This window comes from Entelurus aequoreus, linkage group LG17 (genome assembly GCF_033978785.1).
Source record: "Entelurus aequoreus isolate RoL-2023_Sb linkage group LG17, RoL_Eaeq_v1.1, whole genome shotgun sequence".
In the NCBI taxonomy this organism is placed as follows: Eukaryota; Metazoa; Chordata; class Actinopteri; order Syngnathiformes; family Syngnathidae; genus Entelurus; species Entelurus aequoreus.
The window spans coordinates 23,492,121-23,504,721 of NC_084747.1; the positions used below are offsets into that span (position 1 = coordinate 23,492,121).

The window sequence follows — 12,601 nt, forward strand, 5'->3', positions numbered from 1 at the left end:
AGTGCGTCCTGACTGAGTCATGTGACTTGTGTCGCCAGGTGACGGCATGAACGCCTACATGGCCTACAAGGTCACCACCAAGGTTAGTGCTCAACCTTTCACCCCCCCCACCACTGAAAAGTGACCTCTGACCTCTGGGGCGGCGCCACAGACGTCCTCGTCTCTTTTCAGACTGGGCGAGTTCTCGGTCCGGCGGCGTTTCAGCGACTTCCTGGGCCTGCACAGCAAGCTGGCGTCCAAGTACCTCCACGTGGGCTGCATCGTGCCACCGGCGCCGGAGAAGAGCATCGTGGGTGAGTTGTCGCGGGCGCCGCCGGGCGCCACGGGGCACCCCCCCTAACCAGCGTGGTGGCGTCCCCCCAGGGATGACCAAGGTGAAGGTGGGCAAGGAGGACCAGTCGTCCAACGACTTCGTGGAGAAGCGGCGCTTGGCGTTGGAGAGGTACGTGCTTGGTTGCCATGGTGACCCGCTCTGACGGCCTTGTCGGCACGCAGGTACCTGATGAGGACGGCACAGCACCCTGTCCTCCTCAAGGACCCGGACCTCCTGCAGTTCCTGGAAAGTTGTGAGGTAAACCTTTCACCTCTCCTCTTGTCCTCCAGGGGGACAGGGGGCGTGGCCAGTGAAATAAATGGGGGTCTGTCAGCGACTTAACAGATGAATTGTGGGACGCCTGAGCGAGCGCGGCGGTCCGTCCGCTCCACTTAATGAAACACAACCAGGAGGGGGTGGCTTAAATGAAACCCCCCCCCTCCCCTTCGTTTAGCGCGGACCCCCGAGACCGGACCACCGGCGCTCTGGATAAATGAGTTTGCAGGGGGCGGGGCCAAGTAAACTTTGAACACAATGAAGAAAAATGAGCTTGTCTCACACAGACGGACGCTGGCTGGCGTCTCATCGGGAAGGTGGACGACGGGCCAATCACGGGGGGGCCGGGGGGGGGGGGTGAAGGAAACCGCTAATTGTATGAAAAGTAGCCCACTCCTCCACTGTGGGGCGCTGTGACCATGTGTGTGTGTGTGTGTGTGTGTGTCCAGCTGCCACGCGCCGTCAGCACGCAGGCACTCAGCGGCGCCGGCCTCCTCCGAATGGTCAACAAAGCTGCCGACGCCGTCAACAAGATGACCATCAAGATGAACGAGTCGGACGCCGTGAGTGGACCAGGGGGGCGGGGCTTAACATTGGCTTCATTATTGTGATGTGTGTGTGTGTGTGTGTGTGTGTGTGTGTGTGTGTGTGAGACACAGTGGTTTGAGGAGAAGCAGCAACATTTTGAGAATCTGGACGTCCAGCTGAGGAAACTTCACGCCAGCGTGGAGTCGCTGGTGTGTCACAGGAAAGGTGCGTCCTTAGATTGTCATGGTGGGCCACACCTTCCCATTAATGGAAATGCAAGTACCCCTATTTCACCGCTATATAAGCCACACCCACTACATTTCACAATAATGGCTTTCCCATATGTTAGCCAGCACCCCCCGCGACCCCAAAAGGGACAAGCTGTAGAAAATGGGTGGATGGATGGATAGCTGCGCCAATCTATAAGCCGCAGATATACAGTATATGTCTTGAAATGAGTTATTCACACAGAAATATTTATTTACATACCTTAATTGTTTCCAGACGGTGTGTGAAACACGGCAGTAAAACGGCTGATCAAACAAAACATAAGTCATTATCATGGACCCACTAGCTGCGCAAGCTAGCTCTCCAATCAGCTAAACAGACTCAATAACTCCACGGTGACATTTTGGTGAATTTACGAAAGTGAAACAATACAAAAAGAATGTCATTATAAGTTAATAATACTAACACAGACACTCCTAAACCAGTTAGCATATTAGCTCATGCTAACGACGCTGGCGTGGTTTCATTACAATAGCATGTACAAATATGCATGAAAACATTCCTCCAGACATCACAGTAAGTAAGAATTGTTGTAGTTCTATTGTAAAACTTATCATTGAGTAGAATCGTTAGGAAAGTTTTACTTCCAGTCTAAGGCGTTAAAACAGGAAGTGCATTTTCCACCCGCTACACCTGCAGTGAGCAAACTTGTCCAACAGCTGGCACACAACAACAACAACAACACACCTTTTCAGTGTTTCTGCACGTGTGTAATGAGAACTATTGAACACAGAACATTAGGAAAAATCCACTAATTAGCCACACAGTTTGATAAGCCGCAGGGTTCAAAGCATAGGAAAAAAGTGGCGGCTTATAGTCTGGATTTGATGGTACTCTTTCCAGGATACTTGCGAGATGGAGTAGCTTTTTACAAACTTGATGCATGCTAACTTGTGTTTGAGCCACACACACCAGAGTCCTACTACTTGCTGCATGCTAGCGTTAGCACAGGTCAACACACACACCACTATTGTGTCCTCAGAGTTGTCACTCTACATATGCTAACTTGTGTTTGAGCCACACACACCAGAGTCCTACTACTTGCTGCATGCTAGCATTAGCACAGGTCAACACACACACACCACTATTGTGTCCTCAGAGTTGTCACTCTACATATGCTAACTTGTGTTTGAGCCACACACACCAGAGTCCTACTACTTGCTGCATGCTAGCATTAGCACATGTCAACACACACACCACTATTGTGTCCTCAGAGTTGTCACTCTACATATGCTAACTTGTGTTTGAGCCACACACACCAGAGTCCTACTACTTGCTGCATGCTAGCATTAGCACAGGTCAACACACACACCACTATTGTGTCCTCAGAGTTGTCACTCTACATATGCTAACTTGTGTTTGAGCCACACACACCAGAGTCCTACTACTTGCTGCATGCTAGCATTAGCACAGGTCAACACACACACCACTATTGTGTCCTCAGAGTCGTCACTCTACATATGCTAACTTGTGTTTGAGCCACACACACCAGAGTCCTACTACTTGCTGCATGCTAGCATTAGCACATGTCAACACACACACCACTATTGTGTCCTCAGAGTTGTCACTCTACATATGCTAACTTGTGTTTGAGCCACACACACCAGAGTCCTACTACTTGCTGCATGCTAGCATTAGCACAGGTCAACACACACACCACTATTGTGTCCTCAGAGTTGTCACTCAACACGGCGCAGTTCGCCAAGTCGACGGCCATGTTGGGCAACAGCGAGGACCACACGGCGCTGTCCCGCGCTCTGTCGCAGCTGGCGGAGGTGGAGGAGAAGATGGAGCAGCAGCACCACCAGCAGGCCCACGCCGACTTCTACTTCCTGTCTGAGCTGCTGGGCGACTACGTGCGCCTGCTCGCCGCCGTCAAGGTGCCACACCACCCTCACACACGCTCACGCTGACGGATGGCAGGTGTTAACTGTGTGCGCGCGCAGGGCGTGTTTGAGCAGCGTGTGAAGACCTGGCAGAGGTGGCAGGACAACCAAGTCCTCCTGCAGAAGAAGAGAGAGGCCCAAGTCAAACTGCACTTCTCCAACAAAGTGCAGCAGGCCAAAGACGACATCAAAGAGGTAACACTCATTAGCAGCAAGTCATTAGTCCTACAGGAAGTCATTAGCAGCAAGTCATTAGTCCTACAGGAAGTCATTAGCAGCAAGTCATTAGTCCTACAGGAAGTCATTAGCAGCAAGTCATTAGTCCTACAGGAAGTCATTAGCAGTAAGTCATTAGTCCTACAGGAAGTCATTAGTGGTACAGGAAGTCATTAGCAGCAAGTCATTAGTCCTACAGGAAGTCATTAGCAGCAAGTCATTAGTCCTACAGGAAGTCATTAGTCCTACAGGAAGTCATTAGTGGTACAGGAAGTCATTAGCAGCAAGTCATTAGTCCTACAGGAAGTCATTAGCAGCAAGTCATTAGTGGTACAGGAAGTCATTAGTGGTACAGGAAGTCATTAGTGGTACAGGAAGTCATTAGCAGCAAGTCATTAGTCCTACAGGAAGTCATTAGCAGAAGGTCATTAGTCCTACAGGAAGTCATTAGTGGTACAGGAAGTCATTAGCAGCAAGTCATTAGTCCTACAGGAAGTCATTAGCAGCAAGTCATTAGTCCTACAGGAAGTCATTAGCAGCAAGTCATTAGTCCTACAGGAAGTCATTAGCAGCAAGTCATTAGTCCTACAGGAAGTCATTAGTGGTACAGGAAGTCATTAGCAGCAATTCATTAGTCCTACAGGAAGTCATTAGCAGCAAGTCATTAGTCCTACAGGAAGTCATTAGCAGCAAGTCATTAGTCCTACAGGAAGTCATTAGTGGTACAGGAAGTCATTAGCAGCAAGTCATTAGTCCTACAGGAAGTCATTAGCAGCAAGTCATTAGTCCTACAGGAAGTCATTAGCAGCAAGTCATTAGTCCTACAGGAAGTCATTAGTGGTACAGGAAGTCATTAGCAGCAAGTCATTAGTCCTACAGGAAGTCATTAGCAGCAAGTCATTAGTCCTACAGGAAGTCATTAGCAGCAAGTCATTAGTCCTACAGGAAGTCATTAGTCCTACAGGAAGTCATTAGCAGCAAGTCATTAGTCCTACAGGAAGTCATTAGTCCTACAGGAAGTCATTAGTGGTACAGGAAGTCATTAGCAGCAAGTCATTAGTGGTACAGGAAGTCATTAGCAGCAAGTCATTAGTCCTACAGGAAGTCATTAGCAGCAAGTCATTAGTCCTACAGGAAGTCATTAGCAGCAAGTCATTAGTCCTACAGGAAGTCATTAGCAGCAAGTCATTAGTCCTACAGGAAGTCATTAGCAGCAAGTCATTAGTCCTACAGGAAGTCATTAGTCCTACAGGAAGTCATTAGTGGTACAGGAAGTCATTAGTGGTACAGGAAGTCATTAGCAGCAAGTCATTAGTGGTACAGGAAGTCATTAGTGGTACAGGAAGTCATTAGCAGCAAGTCATTAGTCCTACAGGAAGTCATTAGCAGCAAGTCATTAGTGGTACAGGAAGTCATTAGTGGTACAGGAAGTCATTAGTGGTACAGGAAGTCATTAGTGGTACAGGAAGTCATTAGCAGCAAGTCATTAGTCCTACAGGAAGTCATTAGCAGCAAGTCATTAGTCCTACAGGAAGTCATTAGTGGTACAGGAAGTCATTAGCAGCAAGTCATTAGTCCTACAGGAAGTCATTAGCAGCAAGTCATTAGTCCTACAGGAAGTCATTAGCAGCAAGTCATTAGTCCTACAGGAAGTCATTAGTCCTACAGGAAGTCATTAGCAGCAAGTCATTAGTCCTACAGGAAGTCATTAGCAACAAGTCATTAGTCCTACAGGAAGGCATTAGCAGCAAGTCATTAGTCCTACAGGAAGTCATTAGCAGCAAGTCATTAGTCCTACAGGAAGTCATTAGCAGCAAGTCATTAGTCCTACAGGAAGTCATTAGTCCTACAGGAAGTCATTAGTGGTACAGGAAGTCATTAGTGGTACAGGAAGTCATTAGCAGCAAGTCAATAGTGGTACAGGAAGTCATTAGCAGTAAGTCATTAGTGGTACAGGAAGTAAAGTAAGTCATTAGTGGTACAGGAAGTAAAGGAAGTCATTAGTGGTACAGGAAGTAAAGGAAGTCATTAGTGGTACAGGAAGTAAAGGAAGTCATTAGTGGTACAGGAAGTCATTAGTGGTACAGGAAGTAAAGTAAGTCATTAGTGGTACAGGAAGTAAAGTAAGTCATTAGTGGTACAGGAAGTAAAGGAAGTCATTAGTGGTACAGGAAGTCATTAGTGGTACAGGAAGTCATTAGTGGTACAGGAAGTAAAGTAAGTCATTAGTGGTACAGGAAGTAAAGAAAGTCATTAGTGGTACAGGAAGTAAAGTAAGTCATTAGTGGTACAGGAAGTAAAGGAAGTCATTAGTGGTACAGGAAGTAAAGGAAGTCATTAGTGGTACAGGAAGTAAAGGAAGTCATTAGTGGTACAGGAAGTAAAGTAAGTCATTAGTGGTACAGGAAGTAAAGGAAGTCATTAGTGGTACAGGAAGTAAAGGAAGTCATTGTTGGTACAGGAAGTCATTAGTGGTACAGGAAGTAAAGTAAGTCATTAGTGGTACAGGAAGTAAAGTAAGTCATTAGTGGTACAGGAAGTAAAGGAAGTCATTAGTGGTACAGGAAGTCATTAGTGGTACAGGAAGTCATTAGTGGTACAGGAAGTAAAGTAAGTCATTAGTGGTACAGGAAGTAAAGAAAGTCATTAGTGGTACAGGAAGTAAAGTAAGTCATTAGTGGTACAGGAAGTAAAGGAAGTCATTAGTGGTACAGGAAGTAAAGGAAGTCATTAGTGGTACAGGAAGTCATTAGTGGTACAGGAAGTAAAGTAAGTCATTAGTGGTACAGGAAGTAAAGGAAGTCATTAGTGGTACAGGAAGTAAAGGAAGTAATTAGTGGTACAGGAAGTCATTAGTGGTACAGGAAGTCATTAGCAGCAAGTCATTAGTGGTACAGGAAGTAAAGGAAGTCATTAGTGGTACAGGAAGTAAAGGAAGTCATTAGTGGTACAGGAAGTAAAGTAAGTCATTAGTGGTACAGGAAGTAAAGGAAGTCATTAGTGGTACAGGAAGTAAAGGAAGTCATTAGTGGTACAGGAAGTCATTAGTGGTACAGGAAGTCATTAGTGGTACAGGAAGTAAAGTAAGTCATTAGTGGTACAGGAAGTAAAGGAAGTCATTAGTGGTACAGGAAGTAAAGGAAGTAATTAGTGGTACAGGAAGTCATTAGTGGTACAGGAAGTCATTAGCAGCAAGTCATTAGTGGTACAGGAAGTAAAGGAAGTCATTAGTGGTACAGGAAGTAAAGGAAGTCATTAGTGGTACAGGAAGTAAAGTAAGTAATTAGTGGTACAGGAAGTAAAGGAAGTCATTAGTGGTACAGGAAGTAAAGGAAGTCATTAGTGGTACAGGAAGTAAAGGAAGTCATTAGTGGTACAGGAAGTAAAGGAAGTCATTAGTGGTACAGGAAGTAAAGTAAGTCATTAGTGGTACAGGAAGTAAAGTAAGTCATTAGTCTAAAGTCTTGGGGCCGACTTTATTTAACATCTATATGCTCCCACTAGGACAAATCATGCAAAATAATAACATTGACCATCATTGCTATGCCGATGACACCCAAATCTATGTAGCGCTATCACCAAATGACTATCGCCCCATAGATCTTCTGTGCCAGTGCATTGAGCAAGTCAAACACTGGATGTGCCAACATTTCCTACAACTAAATGAAGATAAAAGTGAGATAATTGTTTTTGGTGCTAAAAAAGAAAGGTTTAAAGTCATCCAACACCTTCAATCACTGTCCCTGAAAACCTCAAATAAAGCCAGAAATCTTGGGGTTATTTTAGATTCTGATTTACATTTCGACAGTCACATCAAATCAGTAACAAAATCGGCCTACTATCACCTCAAAAATGTAAAAAGACTTAGAGGGCTCATGTCAGCTCAAGACTTAGAAAAACTTGTACATGCCTTTATTACCAGTAGGCTAGACTATTGTAATGGTCTCCTTGCAGGTCTTCCCAAAAAAACTGTCAGGCAGCTACAGCTTGTTCAGAACGCTGCTGCTAGAGTTCTAACAAAGACCAAAAAATGTGAGCACATTACACCAATTCTTAAATCCTTACATTGGCTCCCTGTACATCAGAGAATAGATTTCAAAATCCTCCTGCTCACATATAAATCACTACATGGTCTAGGGCCCAAGTATATCACTGATATGCTCCCACTATATAAGCCCTCTAGATCACTAAGATCTTCTGAGAGCAATCTGTTAGCGGTTCCAAGAGTAAACTCCAATCAAGGGAGATCATCATTCAGTCACTATGCAACACATAGCTGGAATAAACTTCCTGAAGATGTCAGACTCTCCCCAACTCTCACTACTTTTAAAACTAGACTGAAGACTTTTATGTTCACCTTAGCTTTCAGCTAAATCTTTTAATCTTTTAACTTTTAACGTCTGCACTGTTTTTATTTTTATTGTCTGCATTTTAATTTTGCTTTTATTTTCTTTCATTTCACTTTGTTGTCTGTGAAGCACTTTGAGTCTGCCTTGTGTATGAAAAGCGCTATACAAATAAAGTTGCCTTGCCTTGCCTTGCCATTAGTGGTACAGGAAGTAAAGGAAGTCATTAGTGGTACAGGAAGTAAAGGAAGTCATTAGTGGTACAGGAAGTAAAGGAAGTCATTAGTGGTACAGGAAGTAAAGGAAGTCATTAGTGGTACAGGAAGTAAAGGAAGTCATTAGTGGTACAGGAAGTAAAGGAAGTCATTAGTGGTACAGTAAGTAAAGGAAGTCATTAGTGGTACAGGAAGTGATTAGTGGTACAGGAAGTAAAGGAAGTGATTAGTGGTACAGGAAGTAAAGGAAGTCATTAATGGTACAGGAAGTAAAGTAAGTCATTAGTGGTACAGGAAGTAAAGGAATTCATTAGTGGTACAGGAAGTAAAGGAAGTGATTAGTGGTACAGGAAGTCATTAGTGGTACAGGAAGTAAAGGAAGTGATTAGTGGTACAGGAAGTGATTAGTGGTACAGGAAGTAAGTGGTGTGTCCAGGCACCTCAGCAGCTCACTCAAGTGGAAACATTTCACTTTGCAGCTGAAGAATTTTGTGGAGCCAAGAAGAAGAAAAATACTAGTATTAGTCTGTCAGCACACAAATTCAACCTCCTGGCTGTCACTCACACATACATACACACACTCTCACACACAGACACACACACACACACACACAGACACACACACACACACACACACACACAGTGTCAGCGTGGTGGGGGGTCCACTGTTAGCGTGGCCAAGCTGTCGGGATGCTCACAAGTCAACATTTGTCAGTAGAGTTACAACACGCCTTTATTTATTTGGAGCGCCTGTCACACACACACACTCTCACACACACACACACACACACACACACACACACACACACACACACACACACACACACACACACACACACACACACACACACTCACACACACTCTCACACACACACACACTCACACACACTCTCACACACACACACACACACACTCACACACTCACACACACACACACACACACACTCACACACTCTCACACACACACACACACACACACACTGTCATCAATGTCTCCCCTTGTTAAAAAAAAGAGTTGTGATTCATTCTGTTAATCATTGAATTTCCATGAATATTTGACTGAAGTGTCATGTGACATCATTCATATGCAGTCATGTGACATCATTCATATGCAGTCATGTGACATCATTCATATGCAGTCATGTGACATCATTCATATGCAGTCATGTGACATCATTCATATGCAGTCATGTGACATCATTCATATGCAGTCATGTGACATCATTCATATGCAGTCATGTGACATCATTCATATGCAGTCATGTGACATCATTCATATGCAGTCATGTGACATCATTCATATGCAGTCATGTGACATCATTCATATGCATGACTATTGTTGTTATTTGATGTTGATCACAGTCATGTGACATCATTTATATGCATGACTATTGTTGTTATTTGATGTTGATCACAGTCATGTGACATCATTCATATGCATGACTATTGTTGTTATTTGATGTTGATCACAGTCATGTGACATCTTTCATATGCATGACTATTGTTGTTATTTGATGTTGATCACAGTCATGTGACATCATTTATATGCATGACTATTGTTGTTATTTGATGTTGATCACAGTCATGTGACATCATTCATATGCATGACTATTGTTGTTATTTGATGTTGATCACAGTCATGTGACATCATTCATATGCATGACTATTGTTGTTATTTGATGTTGATCACAGTCATGTGACATCATTCATATGCATGACTATTGTTGTGTTATTTATTTGATGTTGATCACAGTCATGTGACATCATTCATATGCATGACTATTGTTGTTATTTGATGTTGATCACAGTCATGTGACATCATTCATATGCATGACTATTGTTGTGTTATTTATTTGATGTTGATCACAGTCATGTGACATCATTTATATGCATGACTATTGTTGTTATTTGATGTTGATCACAGTCATGTGACATCATTCATATGCATGACTATTGTTGTTATTTGATGTTGATCACAGTCATGTGACATCATTCATATGCATGACTATTGTTGTTATTTGATGTTGATCACAGTCATGTGACATCATTCATATGCATGACTATTGTTGTTATTTGATGTTGATCACAGTCATGTGACATCATTCATATGCATGACTATTGTTGTTATTTGATGTTGATCACAGTCATGTGACATCATTCATATGCATGACTATTGTTGTTATTTGATGTTGATCACAGTCATGTGACATCATTCATATGCATGACTATTGTTGTGTTATTTATTTGATGTTGATCACAGTCATGTGACATCATTCATATGCATGACTATTGTTGTTATTTGATGTTGATCACAGTCATGTGACATCATTCATATGCATGACTATTGTTGTTATTTGATGTTGATCACAGTCATGTGACATCATTCATATGCATGACTATTGTTGTTATTTGATGTTGATCACAGTTATGTGACATCATTCATATGCATGACTATTGTTGTTATTTGATGTTGATCACAGTCATGTGACATCATTCATATGCATGACTATTGTTGTTATTTGATGTTGATCACAGTCATGTGACATCATTCATATGCATGACTATTGTTGTTATTTGATGTTGATCACAGTCATGTGACATCATTCATATGCATGACTATTGTTGTTATTTGATGTTGATCACAGTCATGTGACATCATTCATATGCATGACTATTGTTGTTATTTGATGTTGATCACAGTCATGTGACATCATTCATATGCATGACTATTGTTGTTATTTGATGTTGATCACAGTCATGTGACATCATTCATATGCATGACTATTGTTGTTATTTGATGTTGATCACAGTCATGTGACATCATTCATATGCATGACTATTGTTGTTATTTGATGTTGATCACAGTCATGTGACATCATTCATATGCATGACTATTGTTGTTATTTGATGTTGATCACAGTCATGTGACATCATTCATATGCATGACTATTGTTGTTATTTGATGTTGATCACAGTCATGTGACATCATTCATATGCATGACTATTGTTGTTATTTGATGTTGATCACAGTCATGTGACATCATTCATATGCATGACTATTGTTGTTATTTGATGTTGATCACAGTCATGTGACATCATTCATATGCATGACTATTGTTGTTATTTGATGTTGATCACAGTCATGTGACATCATTCATATGCATGACTATTGTTGTTATTTGATGTTGATCACAGTCATGTGACATCATTCATATGCATGACTATTGTTGTTATTTGATGTTGATCACAGTCATGTGACATCATTCATATGCATGACTATTGTTGTTATTTGATGTTGATCACAGTCATGTGACATCATTCATATGCATGACTATTGTTGTTATTTGATGTTGATCACAGTCATGTGACATCATTCATATGCATGACTATTGTTGTTATTTGATGTTGATCACAGTCATGTGACATCATTCATATGCATGACTATTGTTGTTATTTGATGTTGATCACAGTCATGTGACATCATTCATATGCATGACTATTGTTGTGTTATTTATTTGATGTTGATCACAGTCATGTGACATCATTCATATGCATGACTATTGTTGTTATTTGATGTTGATCACAGTCATGTGACATCATTCATATGCATGACTATTGTTGTGTTATTTATTTGATGTTGATCACAGTCATGTGACATCATTTATATGCATGACTATTGTTGTTATTTGATGTTGATCACAGTCATGTGACATCATTCATATGCATGACTATTGTTGTTATTTGATGTTGATCACAGTCATGTGACATCATTCATATGCATGACTATTGTTGTTATTTGATGTTGATCACAGTCATGTGACATCATTCATATGCATGACTATTGTTGTTATTTGATGTTGATCACAGTCATGTGACATCATTCATATGCATGACTATTGTTGTTATTTGATGTTGATCACAGTCATGTGACATCATTCATATGCATGACTATTGTTGTTATTTGATGTTGATCACAGTCATGTGACATCATTCATATGCATGACTATTGTTGTTATTTGATGTTGATCACAGTCATGTGACATCATTCATATGCATGACTATTGTTGTTATTTGATGTTGATCACAGTCATGTGACATCATTCATATGCATGACTATTGTTGTTATTTGATGTTGATCACAGTCATGTGACATCATTCATATGCATGACTATTGTTGTTATTTGATGTTGATCACAGTTATGTGACATCATTCATATGCATGACTATTGTTGTTATTTGATGTTGATCACAGTCATGTGACATCATTCATATGCATGACTATTGTTGTTATTTGATGTTGATCACAGTCATGTGACATCATTCATATGCATGACTATTGTTGTTATTTGATGTTGATCACAGTCATGTGACATCATTCATATGCATGACTATTGTTGTTATTTGATGTTGATCACAGTCATGTGACATCATTCATATGCATGACTATTGTTGTTATTTGATGTTGATCACAGTCATGTGACATCATTCATATGCATGACTATTGTTGTTATTTGATGTTGATCACAGTCATGT

The 12,601-nt window shown here is 41.5% G+C and overlaps 1 protein-coding gene across 2 annotated transcripts in view; it reads left to right on the plus strand.

The window, feature by feature from the left end:
* LOC133632715 (sorting nexin-2-like) overlaps window positions 1-12,601 on the plus strand; it is a 32,776-nt gene that overhangs the window by 7,785 nt on the left and 12,390 nt on the right. For both annotated transcript variants that reach the window (XM_062025320.1, XM_062025321.1), the window contains exons 5-12: window positions 39-82; window positions 152-293; window positions 364-442; window positions 496-571; window positions 1,039-1,152; window positions 1,249-1,342; window positions 3,080-3,285; window positions 3,352-3,486. In XM_062025320.1, coding sequence (XP_061881304.1) covers window positions 39-82; window positions 152-293; window positions 364-442; window positions 496-571; window positions 1,039-1,152; window positions 1,249-1,342; window positions 3,080-3,285; window positions 3,352-3,486 — 890 coding nt within the window. The remainder of the gene's footprint in view (window positions 1-38; window positions 83-151; window positions 294-363; window positions 443-495; window positions 572-1,038; window positions 1,153-1,248; window positions 1,343-3,079; window positions 3,286-3,351; window positions 3,487-12,601) is intronic.